General features: G+C 39.2%; 1 protein-coding gene and 1 long non-coding RNA gene across 10 annotated transcripts in view; one reads left to right on the top strand and one right to left on the bottom strand.

The window, feature by feature from the left end:
- adgrl2b.1 (adhesion G protein-coupled receptor L2b, tandem duplicate 1) overlaps positions 1–26,057 on the top strand; it is a 180,868-nt gene that overhangs the window by 109,917 nt on the left and 44,894 nt on the right. For 5 of the 9 annotated variants that reach the window (XM_077518953.1, XM_077518939.1, XM_077518930.1 and 2 more), the window contains 4 exons: positions 12,515–12,817; positions 14,849–14,949; positions 18,013–18,198; positions 23,191–23,229. In XM_077518953.1, coding sequence (XP_077375079.1) covers positions 12,515–12,817; positions 14,849–14,949; positions 18,013–18,198; positions 23,191–23,229 — 629 coding nt within the window. The remainder of the gene's footprint in view (positions 1–12,514; positions 12,818–14,848; positions 14,950–18,012; positions 18,199–23,190; positions 23,230–26,057) is intronic. The other 4 variants (XM_077518999.1, XM_077518962.1, XM_077518990.1 and 1 more) reach the window with 1 other exon arrangement.
- Positions 3,941–5,633, bottom strand: LOC144017432 (uncharacterized). Its single transcript, XR_013283187.1, has 4 exons — positions 5,139–5,633; positions 4,794–4,917; positions 4,326–4,486; positions 3,941–4,247 (listed from the first exon to the last, which is right to left on the bottom strand). It is a non-coding gene; the product is annotated as an uncharacterized LOC144017432 (long non-coding RNA).

Genomic DNA, 26,057 nt, shown 5'->3' with positions numbered 1-26,057 from the left:
ATGGCTGCCCTAAGCAATTCGAACATGTTGCTAAACAAAACAGCAGTACCTACTGGGGTACATTTTTCAGTTTTTGTGTTTCTACATAAATTAGCTTCTCCTGCTTGAATAGACACCATGACTCAATTAGTTTTTTTTTGGTTTGTCATCCAGTTCAGACAAATAAACATCCCTGCCCAAATAAACACCTTCCTTATAAATGGGGAATGTCACTGTTGTTCATACATTGATAATCGAATCGAATAGAACTGCTGAGTCTGAACTCTGTTGCTAACCACAACAGGAACACTTACAGAGGTAACACATCTCTTCAATTTGTATAAATTAGGTCCCTGTGCAGTATTACTAAGGATGATAAGACATTATGTGAAGACGATGATTAGTGTTCCAATAGACTTCGACATTTTACTTTGCACTCGTGTTAATGTTCTGGGAGCTCCAGCATTTTGGTTTTAAACTCTACTTTCACTTGTCTTATTCCGAAAAATGACCATTCACTCCACCCGTCTGCAGTTGAATAAATACTCGGCATGTATTTCTGCCTCTTTTGTACGTGTTTTTATTGTGCATCGGTTAGCCTTTTTCCTTAAATGTGCTACGTCTGCAACTTCACCAAATTCACTTTCAGGCCTCATAAATTACGCGCACAAGACACCGGGTTCAGGTCCAGTGGTGCTTTTTCTGTCTGTTGCTCCTTAAAGAAGTGTCACGACCGTTGGACAGGCTGCTTTTTCATCTCCAGAAATAATATTCCTAAGTTAGGAACGGCACATGAATCGCCGTGTCTCTTTCAGCCTTCCATGCCGCAAAACCTCGACTGAAAAGCGGAACGGCGTTGAAGAAAGAGAAAGGCCTGATGTAAAATTCATGTCTTGTGGGATTTGTTTCGCTGTCATTAATTACCAGCTCTTGCTCGAGGTGAAAAAGGCAAAAAGAGCAACTGTAGTTACTGTTTTTATCCACAAATGAAGGCTAACCAACAGTCATCTTTACTCGCTCCTATGGTTTCAAAAGGAGCCACTTATCTATCATTTTGGGTGGAAAGATAAGTTATGCGGACAATTGACATTCTTCTGTAGATATAGACCCTTCCAATGTGACGTCACGTTGAAGTGCGCCCCTAGCGGTGGGGGTCAGCACGTCGATGCGAGTGAATTAGATAGAAAACAATCAGTGTAAACTACAAAATAGGTCAAACAGTTGATAAATCAGCAACCAATGCTCTGGTGAACTTGTGCGCGGCCAACGGATGCTCTAATGGCTCAAACAGAGATGAGATCATTCTTTCAGCTGCCGGCCGCGATTCTAAACCAGACGGAAGACAGCGAGGAGTGAAAGACTAGCACGGTGGCTATAGCGTGAAACTAAGACGCAACTTTTTTTTTTTCTTTCTAGCTAGCGGCTTCAAATGACTGGTTTCAATAATTCGCAGTAATGTAGTATCCTACTCAGAACATTTTTTGTGACACTTGACATATTTCCCACCTTTGAACGAAAACGCTAGCCGAAAATCAAGCTCTCTACATTCATTTGTTATGGGATGTTTGCCTTCCGGGAGCCGCCGCGGACGTAGCTACAGCAAGACGAGTTTATCCGGACACAAACGATTTCATGAATAACGTTTTACACCAGTAACCTGTGTCAACCAAAAGATAAATAGAAAATACCTTTGCTGCTACGAGACAAACATTGTCGTGTTGAACGACATCCTTCACCCATCCAGACACAAAATAGTTCTAAGAATCCAGGCTCTTGATGGCGTCAAAGTCCTCCCATGTGTAGCCGTTCTTCTTCACAGTGAGATAATTTAAAGTATTGTGATAAGTTATTTGGAAGAACGTTGTGGCTTGTTTTGACCAGGCCGATGGTGAAAGTAGATACGGATCTTTCCCTCCAACCAACTCCAGCTTTTGCTGATACTGGCTAAGAACGGCTGCTTCTAGTGTGTCGCAGTAACTATTGTTATGTTTTAATAAAACATACAAAATAAACGTGGGTCGCTGTAGCCTTTTATCCCACCAGCTTCTCCATGCTCCACTCTCAACAACAACAACAACAACAACAACAACGCTTACTCTCCTCTCAACGTAATCTTAGTAGAAGACAGCCCCCCCAGTGGTGTAGCTGTACTTATCTAAATTATCTCTAATCACCACAACTATGATAACTATGGACGTTTTTTGGTACATTTGTCATGTTTAGACGAATCGTTCACCGAAAACGCTGCTCCCTTCGTGTCTTTCTACGGATTGTTTGACCACCAAGAGGGTAAGCGGTCGCTAAGCATTCTGGGTAAAGTGACATCAGCTGGAAGTGTCTATACACTCTGCTACTGTAAGTCTAATGTATACAAAGCTACATCAAGCAGCCAATTAGCTTGGCTTCGGTGATGCGCTAAGCTAGCATTAGCCATTACAGCAAATCAAATCTTAACCGTACCGAGCGCCGCCGCCAAAATTGACTGAACTGTGGTGAACTTTGTGGGGTCCTGCCACCATTTTTCATGAGTGGCCAACCTTCTGTATATAACATCGCCTGTTTTCTCCTCTTTGTCGCAATTCAACTACTTTGTGACCATCAATGCTATTAACGAAGGCAGACTTCAAGGAAACTGTCCCTTTTGTTTGCCATTACACCGAGAATATTGGTCTTGTAAGGCATCTTTTCAGAATTTAAAACAATTCGAGCGACTTGTTGGGCTCCATGTTGTCATTTGTTGTTACTAAATAACAGTTATTAGGTGGCTTACGAGTCATTTATGCCGGTGCCTGCAACATGTTGACAGCATGTTTGCAGTTGGGGGAAATTAAAATGCTATTTTAGCACATCCACCTCACAAAAACAAAAATGTGGAAGACTGAAATGTTTTGTCATGATCGTAAATGGGGACTCTGGGGAGTTATAAAGAGTTAAAAAAATAATAATAATCATGCTTCTTCATTGAAGCCCAATAATCCCCCTTCCATGTATTTGCGTGACGTTTGTTTGGCGTGTAACTCCTACATTCACACGTTGGCCGCGTGGCTTTTGGTGTCAAGAGTGACTTCACCGCCTCTTGAGAGTGAATGGCGCTAATTGGAACAGTTCTCTCCAACAAGCGCTATCATCACACAACTGTGAGGGCATAATGAACCTTGCTATCAAAAGGAAATTGCTTGTGTGTGTCGTGCAGAGATGTCCACAAAAGTCCAGGTAAGTCGAGGAATGCAGTCATCATTTTACAACTGTAGCTCTTAACATGCCAACGGGAGTTTGTTGATTCACAACAGGGTTCTCACTTTATGATAGCTCTGTTCCTAAACCAGACACAAAAATAAATTTGTATGTACGTCATAACACTCCCTAATTTCAGTGAATATGGCCTGGTTGCCCTTACGAAACGAAAATATATTTACCAATATATTATTTGAAATATATTGCAACATATTCAAATATATTATTTCCCAGTATATACAACAATATATTATATATTGTAAATATATGGAATTTTATATTAGTGATAATATATTACACAAGATATTATATCTTCATGTAATATATTGTAATATATTGCAAAATATCCAAAAAATTGCCGCTTTCCATATATCACAATATATTGAGTACAAGATATAATATATTTGTTTATATATTCCAAAATATATTTAATTATATATTCATAAATATCCAGTCATGCCTTGTAATTTATACAGGAAAATGTATTGGTAATATATGTAAAGATATAGTGTTGCATATATTTTCAATGTATGTGTCAATGTATTTTACATATATGGAGAAATATATGAACATATATGTAAAAATATATGAGAAAATATATGGTAGAATGTACCATAAATATGTAAAAATATGTGCATTAATATATTTATTACATTATAGAATAGGTGTGTAATTATATAGAAATGTGTAACAAACAGTATATGGGCAAATCATTAACACAGACTAATCGGCATTTATCAAAATTCACCTTTATTTCCTTTTAAAAGAAAAGCAAAAAAAACTACAGGATTTTGAGGCAGACATGTACTTTGTTCACAGGAACAGCATTAAACAGTGCAAATTCTTGAAAGTGCAATCTTGTATAAGTACAAACAAATTTATTTATTATTATTATTTATTATCCTATAATAGTGCAATACACAAGTTGAAAATACTTATAAAGCTTACAATTTCCGCTTCACCTGATGTCTTAGCTCACAGATTCGATTATTGGTGGACTTTCTCACATCAGCTTCTTTGGCCCCGGGAAACTGCTGGACAACACAGAGAAAAACACCACAAGCAATAATGCTATAAGTTCTAATGTTAGAAATTCAAATACCAGTACTTACTTGTGTGGGTCCGCGAAGTATGCAAAGTGATGTTTCGCCGAGATAGTCACTCTCAGCATCTGGTCCAACAGCATCTTTGGTGGGGCGGTTGTCAACATTTTCGTTGGTCGCGGTGTTGTGGGAAACTAGCTTTTTCACCTCCACCAACAGAGCAGGAATTTCTATTTTTTTTTTAAAGTACAAGATTATACAGACAGTCAATAACTTTGTCCACGAAGCCACACATCAGTTGACATATCAAATAATTATAACTGGAGTAATTTAGAGTAGACACCGACTCCATGCACAGTTTATCATGCTCGTTCATCCTTTTATCCACAGTGGTCCTACCTATCTGACTACACATGCCAATAATGGGCGACTGCTTTTTAGATGTAGATAGCACATTAAGAATCAGCCTCAGGCTATAGTTGTCTAAATACCATATGATGTACAATAATAATGAATTACATAATGCTCAATACTCACCTTTAACAACCATGCTTCACAGTTTTGAATTTTCTTTACATAAAGCCTTGATCTGGCTCTGCAGATCACTGATGAGGACGTCGTTTTCCTGGCTAGACAGCAGCTCTCAGTGTGGCCTCTTTTTCTATATTAATTAACAAATACAAATTTAATGTCAATGTTAACACCAATGTAATTGAAAAAAATATTACAGAATAAATGATTAAAATAGTCAAACAAGGATACACGTATGCTAAACTAAACAGAACAAACATTTTGGCGTTTTTTTTTTGTTTTGTTTTTAAATAAGGCAACGCTAACTTGAAGGAGAAAAGTGATAAATTGTGCTTGAGAAGAGCGACTCACCTGCTAACTGAAGAACAACAGCATCTTCGACGGGCCATCCATTAGCAGGCTTCTTGCTGTTAGTTGTGCGACATTGAACAAGATACGTCGTGTTTGTAATGGCAACTGGGTCAAAATAAATTATCCAGTTGATAACGAGGGCGAAGTCCGAACCTATATTTTGACATTTTCTGCTCCGGGCAATTCTTTTACCGTCGCCGGGAGCGAGCTACTCGGCATACTCTAGTCTCGCGTTCAAATGTTTCTTCGCGCCTAACATTGCGCATGCGCCAAAGACATTGCGTGCGCTATGATTGGTTGTCATTCGCGCTGAGCACTCTGGTAAATGTAGTTATTTATATCTCATCCTATCAAACGAGCTAAAGCTACAGAGCAGCTAGGCTATGACAAACATTGAAAATGGACCGATCCAAAATGAAAAGAAAATATATCCTTCCGGATTCTGATCAAACGGATATTCCAAGAAGAACCAGATGTTTAATGTTGAAAATGTAGTTGGTATGAAAGGGAATTTCATAGTTGAAAACAGATTTTTGATTTGATTTTTTTTTTTTTTTTTTTTAAAGAAAATGTATGCTAATTGATCTGCCACAACATCCATGTCTGTATTCATGCATACGTCCAAGATCCAGTGTGGAGGGTTGAAAACAATGGAAGTATATTTCAAGGTGGCCAAAAATAAATATTTCATTATGCAATTTTTTTGTCTTCATTGTATTTTCTCAATGTTGTACAGTTTATAGTGGGAATATGTGAGCCCACACGCATACACATATATTACAGTATATTGTTGTAACAATCTGTTACACGTAAAAATATAGTGCTCCTTTTGGTCTGGACTGCAATACATTTTTTATATTTATCAATATATACACATATATTGTCTATGCATATATTGCAATATATAGTGAAATATAAATACTAAATGTCATATATGGGAATATATCGCTAAATGTATTGCATGATATTTTGCTATATATTGCAATATATTTTCGTTTCGTAAGGGTGGGAGTCAAGTAATGTGCTCCATTTTCAATTTCACACAAAGTCGGAACAACAATCGTCCCCAACAACTCCAAATGTCCAGAGTCCAGATCGTCTGTTCTGGCTTTCCCGCTTTATTGCACCATCATGTTTCCTAACATGGGCCAGAAATAATAAAGCCAACACAGCAGATTATGATTTGTAAGGCTGTCCAGAACAATACCAAGGCAAAGCTGAGGGATTTCCTTTTATTTATCGAGGTTGACAAAGTACATTAGTTGTTTTTTTGTTTTGTTTTTTATCCCTGCTGTCTTTTACAGGCAGTTTGCAATTATATCTTGCTCTTTTACAGGCCTCCTTTCAGGAAATCATTTACGCAATCTAAAGCACGGAAGTACAGGAAGAGGTCTTTCATAAAACACTGACTGCGCAGCATAAAAATAAAAACCATTTTGGAGGACCAATCGATCTGCGCCGTAAATAGCATTGGGCAGCTGTCGGGCTCGTACGGTTATACACGCGCGAGGCAGCCTGCCGCTTGCGTCTGCCGGGGAGGTAAAAGAATGCCAAGTATTGACATATTGTGGAGCTGCATGCGGCACGCTCACTCATCTCAATCATTAGCTCGCTCATGGAGAGGATGCGGACTTCTGCTTGGCTTGCACAAATGGAAAAATGACTCGACAGACAGGAAAACGGAGTGAAATAAGTGCAAATGAGTGCGTTAGGGTGGATTGACACAATAACAGTAAAATCTGGAATGTTGGAATAATTCAACACATGACACTGGTAACTATTCAAAGGGTCATGCAAAAATGGCTAAGCATGTTTTGTGCGCAACAAGGCAAATAGCTGGCGATCAATTTGCAGAGAAACACTGTTGCCCGTTTTCAACCTTCTTCAGTCTTTAATATACATTGACCTATGTAGAATTGGCATGGTTACACTTTGTTACCTCCACCAGGGATGGTTTCATTATAGTGAGCAGGATTCTGCTCAATTGTTTATCGTATAATGGATGTTTTTGGTGAAGACCTTGGGAGTGCTTTGGCTTCACTGTCGGCCATCCACTGCCTACATTGTTTGTGCAATGGTCACACTTTTGTTTGGATTGCATTCAAATTTAAGTACCTTAGTAACAGAATTGAAGATCACAACATTAGCCAAAACACTCTTGTCAAGGAAACGATGACCAAAATGGTGCAATTTTCTTTTTTTAAACTGACTCCTGCATTGCTGTGTTGAAACTGTTAAGGTTCCGGTGCGACCGGAGAGTGGATCCCAGAATCACAGAACACAGAGGAGTAAGCGAGAGGTTTTATTCACCAAAACACGTGAATATGAACATAAAGCGCTGGACACAGCCAGGAAAAGGTTAACAAAAGGTGCTTGCAAATTGCAAGGAGGGAAATTAACACAACACAAAAAGACCTGAAGGCTACAAACCGCAAACACAAGAAAGCAACAAATTACTATAGCTATGAAACACACCACATAAAAGTGGGAACAAAAAGAGACGTAGCAAAACACGTAGATGAAAATCGAGAATCTTGGACTATAATAATAATTAGCGAAGGCGAAAAACAGTAGAAACACTAGACGATGGCTGTGAGCAGACGGAGCAGCAACCCGACAGTGGCTGCAAGGAGTCCCAGTCCTTATGAAGGCCTAATAGGTGATGCCCTGCAGGTGTGGTGCAGGGGACACGCCCCTCTCATTAATCAGGCACTGTGAGACAAGGAAAACACACTGAGAGCCCAGCAACATGACAGAAACAAGGTTGCACTTTCTTCTTACCGCTCCCCAGGATGTTTTCTTTCTTATTAAAAATTAGCAGCATTTCTAGGGAAAATTGTATGCTATTATTATATCCCACTAGTAACATTGGATTCACATTCAGCCGTCCACCGCTGACAATTTTTTGGGGGAACATGTCAGTTTCATTTGGATCTTGTTGGAATTTGCGCTGTTGGTTACAGTAAGCTGAGATCTCAACTTGCACTGAAACATTGTTGTCGTGGAAACGGACGACAAAAACCACAGTTTTCACCTGCTTTGTTGTAAAAACATTCTTTTATAAATTGGCCCCCCAAAATCCTGTGTTGAATCAACATGGTTACGCTTTTCTCTTACCTCTACCAGGAATGTTTTCTTTGCGAATCATTACAAGTGAGCAGGATTTCTCGGTATCTTTGGTACGGTATTATTGTATCCCTTTGGTGGAAACATTGGATTTAGTGCTGTCACTATGTAATATTTTTATCTATTGATTATTCACTTGATTAAGGCAAGACAAGATTATTTGTTTCATGTTATTTCATACACAAGGCAACTCAATAATAATAATTTACTTGTGTAAAAGCACATTATGTGATTCATCGACTAATCCGATTCATTTTAATTTGGCATTAAAGTATTACAAAAGCATTTTTTCCGTGACTACTGTTTAATAATCAGTGATTAGTGGTTATTTGGTACTTCATATCTGTATAGTGATTTAAAAAAAAGGGGATTGATGTTGTAATATGTTACACTAAGTAAAAACAGATGTCTGAAAATTTCTTATTTTTATTAAACACAGAAGATAATCAGTCTTCTTTCATGAATGACTACAGAAATAAGTGAACAATTACTGTCGTGATGCTAAAATTATAGGATTTGGAGAATTTTACAATTTCAAAAATGGCTCCACACGATTACCCAATTATTAAAAAGGTTGTCGATTAATTTGATAATCGATTGTCGATTAATTCATTGATTTTGACATCTCTAATTGGATTCTCTGTCAACCAGCAGCGATTTTTGTGTATTCATCACTGCTTTATTTGGATCATGTTTCAATTCAGCTTGTTAGTAACTAGAGCTGTAGATTTAAGTCACTGTGTGACTTGGGCTCAAATCGACACAGGTCAGGTTAAGACTGGGAACCTGACTTGACCAGACCCATGAGGGGGTTACACATACATGCTTATGCAAAATGATGTGATGCGATGTAATGATCTATGATGTGGTTTTCGGTGCAATTAATAACCCATTCAAATTGATTTGAGATTGTTGGTTAATGTTGGTTTGTTGTGATCGTATCGCTGTTAACTCTTTTACTGCCACACGTTATTACAAAACAACCCCCAATGCCAGCGGATTTTGAGCATTTTAACAAATTTTTCGAAGCAAAAATTATTATATTGTGGGTTTTTTTTTTGCTACATAAACAACATGGGTACCACATGAAAGATCGCATTCCATTCTTTCATTAGAAAAAAAGTATGTTTCTACCTTATTCCGTTTTTTAGTAATCACCATTTGAAAATAGGTCATTTGAGTGACATTGAGCGAAAATTGAAAAGAAAAGATACATTTGCTCCACAACAATGACTTTTATACTAATATTTTTTGTTTAGTGACGCTCCGTCAAATTAGGTTTAATGTTACAAAGGCTTTGATCATTCACGTCAGCCTTGAAAATGTTCTATTTCACCAGATTGCTTCATGTTTCATTGGATTTCGCAGCTCTAGTTAGGGCCCGAGCAGCTACTGCTGCCATCTGCTGGCCATAGTTATTTTTTTTATTTTTTTTTATTCCACAACTCATTGACCCGGCTGCACTGCCCTTGGACGTTGCACTGACCACTGATATATTAAAAAAAAAAAAAAAAAAACTAGGGGGCGCTATAGAGTTGCGTTGTTATGACAACAACATAATATCAAATTTTTCGCCGGGCCCGAAGAGATTGCAAAGTTTGGTGAGTTTTCGTAAATGTTTAGGTCCTCAAAAATGCGATCGTTTGCGGAGAATAAAGAAGAAGAAGAAGAAGAATTCTTACAAAAACAAGAGGGACCTCGCAGCGGTCGCTGTCGGGCCCTAAAAAGTAGTTGATGTCACTTAACGTTTATGGCGGCATGCATCGCGATTTTAATAAACGTTATTAAACGTTTTTGACGGTCAAAGAGTTAATGTTTTATGGTATGTTTGTTTTATCTTTTGTTTCTTTCAAGCACTTTGTGACAGCTAAGGCTGTTTGAAAGCGTTATATAAATAAAGATGACTTGACATGATTTAAATGGTAAACGAATACAAACGCAAATTTGGGGTAAGACGCACTAGAGTTGACCTATTTTATCTATTGTACGGTTAAATCCTTTACAAGTTTGGCCATTTTTGTCACGCCATTTATTAGTACTCCTCTCACCTCGTTTCACCCGAGCCTTTCTTTTACTCTCTCATCAGTTCTAATTGACGATTTTTACCACGCAAACCCTCACCCTCTCTGCACACAGGCTTTCACGGCGGCCACATTCAGCCGGGCCGACCTGCACGAGTGTGCCTGACACGCACACAATGACTGAATGAGCGTAAGGTAATTAGCCACAGCTCCCGCCAAGCAGAAAGGTCGCTGTGGGGAAATGTCACAATTGCGCCTCTCCATGGGGTGGTCCGGGGGCTTTTATATTTATTTTCCTCACAGCCAACAGCTGTGGCCTCGTGACCGCTACCGCCGCCACACATCGGCTTTGTGTAATAAACTCATATATTTCACTTTGAATGAAAAAGCAAATATTCCCCTGCCCGGCTGATTAGTGTGAATGTGACGGCGGGCCCGGTCCCCCAGGAAATGGAGATATGTGTGTGATAATGGAGTGTCAGATAGCATGATATTGCGTTTTCACACAATCGCCCTGGGAACTCGAAGGCAGCACCGTCGCCAGACCTCATTGTAGAAAAGCTGCTTTTATCTGCCAATACAATCGGCTTATTGTGGGTAGAAAAGAGACAAGTGACCATCCGCGTGCCTCTTGTCTTCATATTGGCCAATCCGGCTGCTTTCCACCCTATTCCCACCCGATTTCTGCTCTCATTTCCTGTTTATCTCGAGGCGATCGGCGGGAGATAACGTCTCCTTTTGAAGCACCTGCGCCGTGCGACAAACACCGAGCTCCTTAGCATGCGTGCTGTACACGAGTAGTGCATAGATTGACTTTGCAGACTCAATACTGGGTAATCATGTTGTTGCTGATGTTTCAGGTTTGTTTTGGATTGGGAGTGAGGGGGCCGTGGGTGGTTTGGAGCAGAGCATTCACCTACCAAGTGTCAGCAACATAAAAAAAAAAAAAAAAGACAAACGTAAGCACACTTTGTCTTCACGGCTGACATTTAATCAATTAAAGGTAGCAAATCTTGTTGGGAAAGCGTTCACTTTTTTGCGTCAAAATGTCTCATTTATGAGTGCAAAGGAAAAAAAATGTCAAATGATGGATGGAAGGCATTTACCGTCCTTCAAAGAAAAGTATTTAAAAAATCAGTAGGAAGTTTAATCAGCAGTGTGAAAGACATTTAAAACTTAACTGATGAGCACATTTGAACTCTGTTACTAACCAAAATTCATATAAACGCTCTGAAATGAATTCAAATGTTGTAAATGAGAATGATTTGATTTTACAAAAAAAGTAACAAGATCCCCTCTGGTTTATTACATCACAGTCCAGTTGGCCCTGGTGCACTGAGCAAAAATTTGGAGTGTTAATATTAGTGTTGTTCCGATACCGATACTGCATTAAAACAGTGGTATCGGTATCGGTGACTACTCACAAGTAACATGTCGATACCATTAATTCCAACACAAATATAGGATTTTGGATGTGACATCTTGTGTCTGCTCGTGCACGACATTCACTAATATGTGACAGGTTCACTGCATGCCGATCTAAGATATCCTATTGGCCCTTGAATGCTCTGAACCAATGGCAGGACAGCTTTTTCATGTTGAGAAAGAAACAAAAAAAAACTTAGGTATCGGTATGGTATCGGTATCGGCCGATACTGCAAAGCTGGGTATCGGAATCGGTATCGGGGGCCAAAAAACGGTATCGGAAACAACACTAGTTAATATTTTGGTGTGAAATTTTTCAGATTTCATTTCAACCCATCCATCCATTTTCTTAACCGCTTGCTCCACACAAGGGTCGCGGGGGTGCTGGAGCCTATTGCTTCGGGCAATTTAACCCCCAAAGAGTATTTTTAACACTGTCTGATTTAAATGGAGGCCAGTTTTACTAGTGTAAATTTGATGAAATTTGATTTGTGTAATTGATGTTCTTGCACTTAGGAAAAATCTAATATAATACATGGAATTATTTTAACACTTCTGGGAGTGAAACTAACACTACCAGGTTGTTAAATATAAAATAAGTAACAACATGACCTTGTTTTATCACAACAAAGCAACAACAGTTTGATTTAACAAAATGCCATTAGTTCCTGGTTTATTAAAACAAAAACTCGAGAAATGTGTCGGAATAAAGACCTTCATCTCAGTAGATGCCTCCCCCATCTGCAATTGAGTAAATAAAGTTACTTTCCCATCACTAACAACTCCATGTTTCCCTCGCTTTAGTGGCACCAGTGGGCGAATTCCCCATCTCTTCCCCACCGCCCAGAACCACCACCGTCATGGCGGCCACAGATGCGCCCACCGCAAAGGGTCAAGATGACCCGTCAGCGGGCGGAGGAGCCGACCCCAGGGACGGCAGGGATCCGTTCGAGGACGCGCAAGGCTCGGCGACGGCGCGGCCCACATTGCCGGAGATGCCGCCCACGCCCAGACGCTTCTGCGAGGCGACCCGGCGGCGGGCCATCGACTGGCCCCAGACCCACACGGGATCCACCGTGGAGAGGCCGTGCCCCAAAGGCACCAGAGGTGAGACTGCGTGTGTTTGTTTAACTAACGCTGCAGTTAGTCTCTGAGGGAGCTCTTCTCCCTTAAATCTATTTTTGTGCCTTTTCTATTCATAGTGTAGACTGAGCATTGACACACCTGAGACATTATTTATGTTACAATTTGGAATTTGACCAACATTTTTAGCAAAAATACACCTCTAATACACCCCCTTTTTGTCTTTGGCTATTTTTGGGATTTTTGTAACAAGGCCAACTGACTTGACTCATTCTTACCAACTGTAAGTTGGATAATTGGAGCCCACTGTAAGTTTAAATTACTATCTTACACTGTTGCCACCACCATCAACACGTCATCCTGAAATTATGTTTAATCTCAAATTAAGGATGCTGGAAAAAAAAAAGTGCTGGCATTGTAGAATGTGTCGCATGCTCCCAGCGTTAGCGGCTAGTGGCAAGCAGCTAGCCGCTAAGAAATTGTTCCATAATTGCTATCTTAAACTGTCACAGGCACCAACATCAACATAACATAACACCCGGATATCATGTTCAATAACAAATTAAGGATGCTAAAAAAAAAATTATGAATTACAATGACATTGTAGAATGCCGCACATATTCCCGGCGTTAGCGGCTAGTTGGCGAGCAGCTAAACGAGTACAGGTGGTCTGGTAGCGCCCATCTGAATTCTTTTCAAAGGCACTTGAATAGGTGAAAAAAACTTCTTCTTTTTTTTAAAAATCATTTTTGTCTTTGGCTATTTTGTAACATGCTGTCAACATGGTGAGAAGGACTTGACTTGACGTATTTTCCCAACTGGAAGTTAGGTAATTTGAGCCCACTATAAATTTAAATTGCCATCTCAAACTGTTGCTACCAACATCAACACGTCATCCTGAAATCCTGTTCAATTACTAATTAAGGACGCTAGATTTTTTTTTTCTCAATTAATTACACTGACGTTGTAGAATTTAGCTAATGTTCCCAGCGTTAGCGGCTAGTGGCTAGCAGCTAAGAGAGTGCCACAGATAGGCCGGCAGGATTCGTCGGAGTTCTTTTCAAATAGGCAAAAATGACTCTATAAAATTTTATTCTGACAGCCTGACACAGTTGTGGTTCCTACTAATGTATTTTTAATAAACCATAGTCAAATATTAGGTTTTAGACGGCAAAATTGCTACTTTGGTTTTGAGATCTTTTTTTTTTTTTTTTTTTTTTTTTAAATATATCTCAGCCCAAAATCTCACTAATGATTCTCAAGAAGAAAACATAGTGTGTTACTTACTCCTCGGTTAATAAAGGTTTTATGATGGCGACACTTCTAGCCCGTTACAGTCCAGTTTTTCCAATGGGGAAAAATGTAAATCAGAAAAACGCACCAGTGTGTGGACAGTGAAGCAGCCGCCTCGTGATGAGCACCATTAATTCTGCTATCTTGGAGTCGTAATTGCGTGAGTGTATCCGCACGGTCATATTAGATAAGAATTAGTTCCAGTTGCTATAAGTGTCCCACATCAAAGCCGGCAACGTTGGCGCGCTGATGGCCATTATGCGGCTGTGCTGACAATTGTTAGCCGCGTACAAAGTTACCTTAGCACCCCGTCGCACACACGCGCTGACAGCACTGTCAAATTAAAACGTGCAGGATCAAAGCCGGATGGAGACTCGTTTTGACTGATGAGGGTTAAAAAGGGAAAAGGACTACACGTGTTGTCATTGTTGTCAGAGAATAGGCATTCATTAGCCGTAATCTTGCGTTTTTATTCCCACACTTAAGTGTTCAAAATGTGTTTTCACGGGAAACTGTTGGTGTTTTCTCCCCTTGCTTTATTTTAAGCGGACTGTTTTCAAGAATCCCCCTCTATGATTATTTTCCCTTACCATACAAAGCTGCCTAGGCTTAAACAATGTTTGGAAATGAACATTTAGTTTCCTGCAGCGAAGTGTGTGTGTCTGTGAGTGTGTTTGCGTGTGAATGAAAGCTAAGCGAGAATATCCGAGCGCGGCTTTTTTGGCCTCCCTCCAACGTGTTGTTTGCTCTGTGCTACCGCAGGCGTCGCCTCCTTCCTGTGCTCGGTGGCAGGGAGCTGGTGCGCCAAAGGTCCGGACCTCAGCAACTGCACTTCGCACTGGGTGACTCAAGTGGCACAAAAGGTAAAAAAAAAAAAAAAAAAAAGAAGAAGAAAAAAAATGCTGATTGTAAACATAAAATGTAGTTTCAGTTAGTTTTTGTTTTTTAAAAAGCATTTTCGTTTTTATTTTATTTCTGTAACACTATTGTTTTTTTTAAATTTTAGTTTTAGTTTTCTCATTAGTTTTAGTTAACTAAAATAATCTTTAATGGCACCTGTTTTTCGATAACCTCCCTTCTTACTTTGACCATATCCAAACATTTTTGTTTTGTTTATTTTATTTGAACTGAGTCAAATGCCATTTTTAGCATATGTCGTGGGCCACTGAAAAATGGACGGTGGGCCGCAAATGGCCCCCCGGCCGTAGTTTGGACACCACTGCTGTAAAATAATTACATGTTTCACTGCTAAAAATAAAATAGAGGGATGTATGGTGAAAAAAAGAAAACGTTGGAAATAGCATCTTAACATGTTTTTGTCCGACCAAAGTCGTTTAAACCTTGGTGGGCAGGGTTGAAATTATTTTTTGCTTAGCCATATTCTGATAATACAATAGGTTTGTGTATATTTATTTCAAAGCAGTCTTGTTAAAAAAAATTAAAAAAAATCAGCCCTAGCGCCGTTTTGTTTTGTTTTTAACACAAATTAGCAACAATACCATCTATCCATCCATTTTCTTAACTTACTCCTCACAAGGGTCACGGGGGTGCTGGAGCCTATCCCAGCCGGTTTCGGGCAGTAGGCGGGCTATACCCTGAACTGGTTGCCAGCCAATTGCAGGGCAGCAACAATTACACCTAGTTTTTTTTTAAACAAAAAAACTAAGTCAACTCTGGTCTATTAAAACAAAGCAACACCAACTGGCTGTGCTTTTAGTTTATTAAAGCAAAGCAATAAAAATCTGCCCAGGTTTATTATAGCAAATTAACAACATCCGACCCTAACCTAATTTGTTTGACTCAATTATTCACAAAAAAATTTATATATATTTGGAGTGTAAAAACGGTTTGAATCGGAAAATCATTTCAGATTCGAAAGATGCAAGTGCAGCAAACCGAACTGAATTTCACTTTGAAATATATTGAGATATGTATCATATATTGATAATCTGTCCCAACCCGTGTTATTGTTTCTATTGGTGTTAAATCTTAAACAAGACTCTAAACTTACTTTGATACTTCATACTTTGGGATGCCAACACTAAAAATAGTATTTTCGACCCTTAAGGGCCACCATCTTTACAAACATCTGAGGACAATAAATTAGCGCTCTCGCTAGCTACAAACGAGCGTGGCTGTCTGGAGTCGAGGCGGTGACAATCAAAGCCCGACAGCTTATTTCTTCAGTGATTTGTCCGCTTTGATTTTCGACAAAACAATGCACAAAGCATCTGATGGAAGCCACAGTGGGAAAAACACCTCCCAAACGTAAGCGAGTTCAAACAGAGGACCTGGGTGCTGTCAGGAAACATTTCGGCAAACACATCAAATAGGAAGCGCGCTCCCGTCCCATACTATGTGTCGGATTTAAGGAAAGAGCGAGGGGGGGAAAAAAAAAGTATAGCGACTCATAAAAATCAATTTGTATCTTTGAAACATTTCTGACTCCAGCTTCTTTTCATGTTACTGAGAGTTTAGCAGATGCAAAATAAATCGGGAAGCTGACGACAGCTTCAAAGCTCACTTGGAGCAACAACAAACACTTTTAATTGCCTGGGAATTTTTCGTTTTATTCCACTGGAGAGGACATATTTGGATGGGAAAAAGTATCCTCGGATTCCTTTGCTGTAATAAATCAGGGCCGAGTGCTGATTGGTGTTACTTTATTGTTATACACCAAGGCTGACCATTGTTACTTTGTTTTAATAAACTATGGACATTTTTGTTACTTTGTCATAGGGCTGCTCGATTATGGGAAAAATAATAATCATGATTATTTTGGCAATAATTGAAATCACGATTATTAAAACAATCTTCATTTTTTAGTTAAAAAAAAAAAAAAAAAAAAAAGATAATGTTTAAGCAATTAAAACTATTAAGCCCAATTAAAAAAAATAGAAACACTATAATTATGTACGCCCATTTTGGACCAAACAAAATTTATCATAATATATATTTATAGTAATATATATTTATTTATTTATTTGGCAAAAACTTGAAGTTGTAGTGCAGCATGTGCACTGTGCAGTAGGACGATAATTTAGTTTTTTGTACAAAACAAAAACATGTTTAAACGTAAATAAATAAATAAATATTAAGAGAAATAAAATTCATTGAATTATGCAAGTTACTTTTTGATGAAACAAAATTTATTAAATTAGTTATTTTACTTTTTTTTTTTTTTTTTAAGTGCAAATGTATACATTTAAACAACTAAAAAAATTAGCAATCATTTTTTAACGATTATGCTGATTTTGTAATTGTGGAGTGTAATATTTGAAATTGTAATTGAATTTCAATTAATTGCACAGCCCTACTTTGTCGTAATAAACTGCCACTTCGTTTGAATTCATTGTTATTAAAAGTTAGTTATTAAAACATAAGTTAAACAACAGTCAGCTCTTGCTCGTTAACAACTATTAGTCATGGTTTACTCAAACAAAGTAACAGTTGGTTCTGGGTTGTTGTGATAAACCAGATACTAAACATACCCAATTGGTGTTGCAGTGGACCATGGAATAGTATTCAAATATTTTTTACCCCTCAAATATTTTTATTTTATTTTATTTGTTTTTTTTGTTTTGTTTTTTGGCTTGTTTTTTTTATGCTTTATGCTTAATCCCTTCTTATTCAAGAATTTTGAGGGATTAACATATTTTTAAAAAAATGTAAAATTCCACAATTGAGAGGCATTATAATTCCAATGTGTGATGTTTATTTATTATTTATTTTTTCATATCCAATGTACTTTATTATCCAACTACACATGTGGGAGACCTTTTATTTTTGTTGGTACACATTCAGCACAAACACACTGTGGCAACTCACTCGAGCGTCCCCGCTAATAGCATTAAACTCTGCCCCCCTCGACCTCCCTCCTCCCCTCCCACCCTCTGCCACCCCGTGCGCCGCGCCGGCACGTCCAGATCCGAAGCGGCGAGAACGCGGCCAACCTTGCCAACGAGCTGGCATTCAACACGCGGGGCCCCGTGTTCGCCGGCGACGTCAGTTCCTCTGTGCGCCTGATGGAGCAGCTGGTGGACATCCTGGACGCTCAGCTGCAGGAGCTCCGGCCCAGCGAGAAGGACTCGGCAGGACGCAGCTTCAACAAGGTACTGTGACGTGTTATCCTTTTTATGGCCCATTGTGAGCATCTCGTCTTACCACAGCGGGGCTCAACGGCAGGACGCCGGGCGATAAATCCAAACACAAGGCGGCGCGTGCCCTTGTTTTACATATTAGCACACACTTGAAGAAGAACAGCGTAGGCTGTGAGAGGCAGAGCAACGGATGCTGAGTCTTCTGCTACAAGAGTGAAATTCATGACAAACACATTATAAGCATTAGAACCGTGTTTGGTTGCATAAAAGCAACTCAAAATGGAATGAAAGCATTGGTCATGTGATTTCTCATACCCTTTATAGCTATAAGAGACCATATATGGCAACATGGGTCAAAATGGAAAGCAAATGTGTCACCATTAAAACCATGTGATTTCTCCTAACCCTTTATTGTCGCCTACATGAAAGTGTTGAAATTGACTCAAAATGAGGGTCCAAATTCCCCACTGTAAGGCCGTAGAACCATACTTGGTTGTATGAAAGTGAGCCAAAATGGATGGCACACTCTAATGCTGTGTTCTCACCAAAACCGAAAAGGCGAACTGGAACGCTTCCTTCGCGAGCGTATTCACCGAGTTTTTTTGAACGATTACCGCTCATTCGTGCTTTCGTGAGCTCCGGAGCGTAGGAGGCGTGTCCCTTGGTGACCAAGGACCGTGGAGCACTTTAGCGAGTCAACAAAAAGTGAACGCCGCCGACTACTTCCACTTCTTTCCTGGGACTAAACAGCCGTGGCACTATTTTCTCCTTTTTTGAAGTGCGTGATGGCACTTTCGCTTATTTAGTGACAACCTGGCGGCCGACAGTTGCGTTAAAAATAGCTTTGGCATGGCTGATAAACGCTGCTGCTACCTCAGTACAGTTCATTAGCAAGTAAACAGACTTACCAACCCTTGAATGCTACTTCTTTGCTCACCATTCTGTCCCGGCTGGCCGTGTTGTTGCGCTCGCGGTGACAATAGAGAGGACGCTGTGTGTGACGTAGCCCATACTCGAAGCCGATTGGCTGCCTCGAGGCAAAATGCGAAAAAAAAATTCTATTTTTTTAACTTTGGCGAATGTGTGAGTGTGCAGATTTTCGTCACAAATGTGCGGATTTTCGCTGCTGCGCGAACTCCATTGACTACAATGCAAACGAGCCGCCGAACCGCCTCCACACACTTTTGGTGTGAATCCAGCATTAGGCAACAGAGCCATGTGATTTTTTTGTAGTTATTCACAACACAAGGAATAATTTCTGGTAAATTTAGTCAAACGCTATGCTCAAGGCCGTGCGATCTCTCAGCCTTTTATATTAGCATCATATGAGGCAAAAATTGTCCCAAAATGGATGCCAAACGTTTCACTAAGGAACTGAAAGCCTTGTCAAGACTGTATCGGTGACCCGGCACGATCGGTGACGCGCCTGCAAAGAAGATCCCGCCATCTTGGATCGCCAACTACGGCAACTTTACTAGAACAAAATACAAAATCAACTAAAATACCTTTATATGCCTGCGTGATAGTGCGCTTTCGTAAAAACATGATACAAGATTGGAAAAAAAAATCTTAGATTCTTGATGCATTATAACGAAACTATTTGAATTCTACAGGTTTTAAAGACGAACGTTTTACTTTTGACCCCATTACATTCCTAGTGAGTCTTCATTGTTATAATTTACGTTTAGTCTGCAGTATTTTTATTGTCTTTAGAACAATGTGTGGCCAATATCATAGGACAGATTTTGAGGGTGGGTGAGGCAGGGGGGTAATTTAAAACACACACACCGCAGACTTACTGTAAAGTGCAACAATGCAGACTCACTATAATGTAATGAGGTCAAAAGTAAAATGTTCATCTTATAGGATTAAAATGTACTTAGTTACTTTAAAATGCATCAATAATCTATGATTTTTTTTTTTTCATATTTTATCGTGTTGTTACAAACGTGCACTATCGCATACGCACATTAAGCTATTTGTTCTAGTGTGGTTGCTGTTGGCGATCCAAGATGCTGGGTCACCGATAGTCTTGACAAGCCTTACTAGTAGGCAGTCTTATAGTGCATGGAACCATATTTGGTTACATAGATTTGATCCAAAACGGACACCAATCACCATATGTTTTCTCCCAGCCCAATTAAAGCAAGATAACATAAAGTATTTTGCAACAGAGAATTGAGCCAAAATGGACGCCAATAGATTTCACTGTTAGGCATTAAAACTGTGTGATTGCAAGAATGACCTAAAATGAACACCAAACACCATGTGGAAACATACTTGGTTCCATAAAATTGACCCAAATTGAATGCCAGTGGGGCTCACTATTAGGACCCGTATTTGGCTGATTGATTACACCAAAATGGACGCCCCAACGCCTTATTTAAGGCAGCAGAACCACGTTTGGTGACATAAAAGTGACCCAAAACAGACGCCACACGAAAACGCAGTGAAGCCATGTAATTTAGCCCAGCTCGTTATAGTGCAAGGGACCGCATTTAGTTACATGAAAGTGGCTCAAAATGGACGCCCGAGGCATGAGAACCCAGCCTAACTTGGATTGTAATTCAAGCATCCTTATTTAATTGCTTGAAATTGACCCAAAATAGATGCCTGTTGGTCTGCTGCTGTTACGCTCAATCCACTGGGAATATAAACAACACACCTCTATTTTAAAAACATCCGCTGAATGAATGATGCCGAGCCTCAGACGCGCTCGGCATCAAACGTTCAGCGAGCGCCCGTGATGTTCCTCCACCTCCGCCACATGGCGAGATGATTGACGGTTGTGAAGATGCGCATTGTTATTCAGACGGCGTTTAATCTGTAAACAAAATGTTTTGCACCCAGCGACGCCCATTTGTTTGCTGGATGGCAGCAAGTGGGCGTCTTCTAATTTTGTCACAAGAGCAGGTGGGATGCACTTTATAGTGACAAGAACCATATTGGTAACTTGAAATTTCATTATTATTAACTACTATAAGTTGGTTATTGTATTATTTAACGACTATTATTTGTTTGCTAGGATGGATTCCAAAGATCTCACTTTTAACAATTAAAACCATATTAAGTTATACAAAAGTGACCTAAAATGGCCACCAAACATCTCAAAATATGAACAACTGAAATGTGAATAAAGAAATTTAAAATGTGGGGGGGAAAAAAGTGACCCAAAATGGCCACCAAATCCCTCAATGCAAGGAATTACAACATGTGATCTCTCTGAGCCAATCAGCAAGAAAATGCTTTGTTGTGGTAAAATGAATGAAAAGTAAACTGTTTATTGATATTGCTACATTATGATTAATAATCCAACTATATTAATTTGAAATGTTAATTAAAAGACTTTACTATTACTTTTGTTTCATTAACTCATTCACTCCCAGCACATTTTTCATTGTTTTACTGGATTTTGACTGATTTTGCAAGGCCCACAGAATATTGTGTCCTATTGCTATCAAAACATGGAACCTACCAAAAGAAAGATTAGAGTCTCTTCTTTCGTCAGGAAAAAAAAGTACATTTCTATCTGTTTCTATGATGCAGCAATTAGGATTAGAATATAGCAAAGTTTCATCATTATTCACAAATCTGTTTCAAACAAAGGGGAAAAGGAGCTTTTTGCAACATGGCCCAGGTTGATCTCTTATACTCTGCTGCCGCCTGATGGCCGTTTTTGTAATAACTACCATTGCTTCAACCATTCTCTTCAGTTCAGAGGCTGCATCAAAGCTTTCTATAAACTCTAGCATGCAAAAAAACAACATAAAAACGTATACATTTGTCTTTGGGAGCATGGTAATATTTAAAATAAAACATATTTATACGTTTTTGGGAGCCAATGAGTTAATAACAAAAGTAAATATAATTTAGCAAACTATTCCATATTTGTCTCATTTTCAGTTTTCCCATTTATTCCTAAACTATACCAACGGCTTTTATTTATTTTCCTCATTTTATTTTATTTTATTTTATTTTTATTTTAAATACATTTTATTCAGATTTTTTTTTAACATATATAATTTTGTTCAGTTGCATATCTGTATCATACTGAAACTTTTTCCCCGATCAAATAATAATTCATACCCTTGTATTTATTTCTGAATGGGCCTTAAAGGACCAAAGACCTACAAGTGGTTTATAAAAACAAGGCAGGTACCTCATGCACAGTGTCATAAACAACTGGAAGTACCTAGTGAGACAAATTGTTCTTATCTACAAACATGCATTTTTTAGTAAACAGGCTTTGTTGCATTTTCATTTAACCGCATATATTTATTTAAGTTTATAGTCATCAGGATTTTCTTGGCAGATACTTATAACCATGAAATATCGTCCACATCCTACTTAAATGCTAAATTTTTTCACTTTAAAAACGATAGTTAATCTACATATTCATGGCCACTGAGACCAGGACATAATACATAATTCCTGCAATTTTGTTCTTCTTAGCTCGATTATTCTCATTCTGCTTAGAATATATTGCCCGCGTTTTTCCCAGTATGCTGATTTTGCAGAATTCATCGTGTGCCAGCGGACTTTTAGACCTTAAACTCAAAACGAAGGTTTTTATCTTGTGTTTCCTCTTCCTGTGTGAGAGTGCAGTCGGATGTGATTTGACTCAGTTGGGGGAAAAACAGGGGAGTCGTTCAAGCGCCGAGAGAGCCACAAAGGAGTTTGTAGTGTATTATTCTCTCCTTGGCAGAAGGGACAAATGATCACATGGCACATTGTTTATCATCCTCTGGCTGGCGTATGTTAAAGCCTCCCAAACGGGGAGCGTCCCGCATCCAAACCTCAGCCATTTCCCCTCCTTTCTTCACATCTTGGCGTGAAGAGGTGTCGCATCGTTTTCAGATGATCCCTTAAGACTTTCTTTTTCCTCCCCTCTTCTTCTCATTAGCGCTTGTAATTTATGGTAAGTGGCCTGAATTGGCACTTCCTGTTTCTCACTGTCATCTTTCTTTTGTTTGTGTGTTTGTGTGGGGTGGGGGTGGGGAAAAGCTTCAAAAGCGAGAGAAGACGTGCAGGGCGTACATGAAGGTACAATCAGAGAGCTTTTACATGATGTTTTTATTGTCTTTTTAACATGATCCCTTACCGCTTATTTTGCAGCATGCATCCAACATGTCTAACTATGTAATGTTCCCTGGTTGTTTTACACTCTATGTGCTTGGCTGCCTCCCCGTGAACTCGTTCCATCTGCAAATGTCAATATCGCTCCATCTTTGTCCTCCTCTGCGCTGTCACGGCAGCTTTCTTTCATTTGTCCTCGCACGCACGCACACACGCATTCTAACAGTTCCTTTCTCAGCGTCTTCTTCGCTCTTCTCGACTCTCTATACGTCGCGTGAATAATTGCCTTCCCACGCTCGGTAATTGCACCTCCCTGTCAGCCACAAGTGTGATCAAAGTGGCATTGTACTTCACTTTTCACTTGCTTACATTATACAATTCATCTCATCTCCCCATGCTCACCTTATACCGTCAAATAAAATGAAAAATTCTCCTCCTGTTCCAATGGTGTTTTATCTCTGGGATTAATTATTAATTTCTGAGCCCATTTAGCATGTTTCTGTTTAAAAAAAAGAGAGAAAGAAATGAATTCAATTTCATTTCACCCACCTGACTTAACTTTTTCTTGTTCCTTGGGGAGGCTTACGGGGATAACACGAGCGCAGTGTTGTGAAAGTTCTGGAGGTATTATTCAAATCTAACTTTATTTATATAGCACCTTTCATACATTCAAATGCAACTCAAAGTGCTGAAAGATTAAAACATCCATAATACAATAAAAAGAAAAAGAAAACCCCTTCTGTAATGATCGTACCCACAGACACACAAACAACATCGCGGGGCACAGAAGAACCCTGTGAGGAAAGGCACCTAGGAGGAGTTCATCCACACTGAGAGGGATGACTGCCAACCACCACAGGGAAGAAGGCCATCCCAGAGAAAAATTAAAACATCCATAATACAATAAAAACATTTTTTTTAAAAAGCCAACCCCTTCCGTAATGATCGTACCCACAGACACACACAAACAACATGGCGGGGCACAGAAGAACCCTGTGAGGAAAAGCACCTAGGAGGAGTTCATCCACACTGAGAGGGATGACTGCCAACCACCACAGGGAAGAAGGCCATCCCAGAGAAAAATTAAAACATCCATAATACAATAAAAACATTTTTTTAAAAAGCCAACCCCTTCCGTAATGATCGTACCCACAGACACACACAAACAACATGGCGGGGCACAGAAGAACCCTGTGAGGAAAAGCACCTAGGAGGAGTCCATCCACACTGAGAGGGATGACTGCCAACCACCACAGGGAGGAAGGCCATCCCAGAGACTGCCGGCCCACAGTCACCGGGGCCAAGGGGCCCCCGAGACAACCTCCCGCCCGCAGCCATCCCTCCCAGTGTGGAGGCTCCCCCATGAAGCAACAACTGGAGCTAAAAACGGAGTAACTACCAAATAAAAACATTTAAACACTAAAAAAAAAAGCAGTTAAACACTAGAAGAAGAAAACAGAATAAAAGGCAAAAACAAAGTGAAAAGACAATATAAACTAAAATAGCTAAATAAATAAAAGGGGTTATAAAGAAAAGAGATCATTCAAAAAGGTGAGTCTTGAGCCTCCTCTTAAAAACATCAATAGTCTCTGCATATTTTACATGCAATGTAAAGAAATGTACCGGTAACCGCCTCACCGTGGATCCACAGGTCTCGTCTGTAAACAAATACAGCGCAGTTAGCAGAAGTTGCGGCTAGCGGGACGCTTTTGGCGGTACGTCAAACTTGAGTGATTTGAAATGGCATAACGCAAATATGGATATCAGTGCCGCATGGAAGAAGGAGGAAAAAAAAACAAGCGCGGTGATGACACAACTTCCAACGTGCGTTTAAGCAGCCTCTCGTGGGCTCTTCAGATGGAGCCAAAGGCAATACAAAATTCCGTTTGTAGTGTTTTTGATAGCATAACAGTTCAGTAAACAGATTATATTTGCAGTTTTCTGCATGGTTTAGCGCCCGAAAAAGAAGACAAACTTCAGGGGTTCTTGGTTTATAATGGATTTCTGATTTTTTTTGTTTTTTTGTTTTTTTGTTACCATGGTGATAAAAGCCAAATGTTACACATCTGACATAATTAGAACCCAATCAAATGACACAAACACTAAAACTATGGTAGTAAATTCTTAAATTCTGCCCACGATCTTCTCTTGCTGCTGCGCAAATAAATGCAAATAAATTAAAAAAGGATTTCCATTTTTAAATCTGTTCTGGTTTAGCATTTTGCTCCCTAAATAGTACTCAATGTAAACTGAACAGTAACCTTCAAACCAAGCTATATGTTTTTTTTTTTCCTTCTTTAATGTCACCACACATACACCCCAGTATTTCCTTGAAAAGCAACATACCATTTCTGTTCTTATTCTGGGAATTGTTTCACAAAGTTGACCATTTCCAGTGAAGTTTTTCATTAACTTAAAACAAGTGACCCAAAGAGTTAAAAATAAGTAGTAGAAAAGCATAAATAATACAAACAATAAATTATTAGAAAATACAAAGTGTGAACCAAAGTTGTTTGCAATACATAGGATGAAGATAAATATTTGTTTTAGTGTTTATTTATTTATTTTCATTACTTGTTCGCTATGGAACCGAAACACGGTACTGTTTGATTTCATGTTAATCAGTGCTCGGTAGTACCGACCAAAATCATCATCACATCAAAAAAATAAAACAAAAACAAGGACCAACTTGCGAACCCATTCCTCCTACTATAATATAATGTAAAGTTTCCCAAATTTAGGATTGGGACCTCAAATGGGACACGGGTCAATTTGTAATGCTTTGTAATGCAATT

This window comes from Festucalex cinctus, chromosome 1 (assembly GCF_051991245.1).
Source record: "Festucalex cinctus isolate MCC-2025b chromosome 1, RoL_Fcin_1.0, whole genome shotgun sequence".
NCBI lineage: Eukaryota > Metazoa > Chordata > Actinopteri > Syngnathiformes > Syngnathidae > Festucalex > Festucalex cinctus.
The sequence above is the reverse complement of the archived record's forward strand: the minus strand, read 5'-3'. Positions and strand labels throughout refer to the sequence as shown.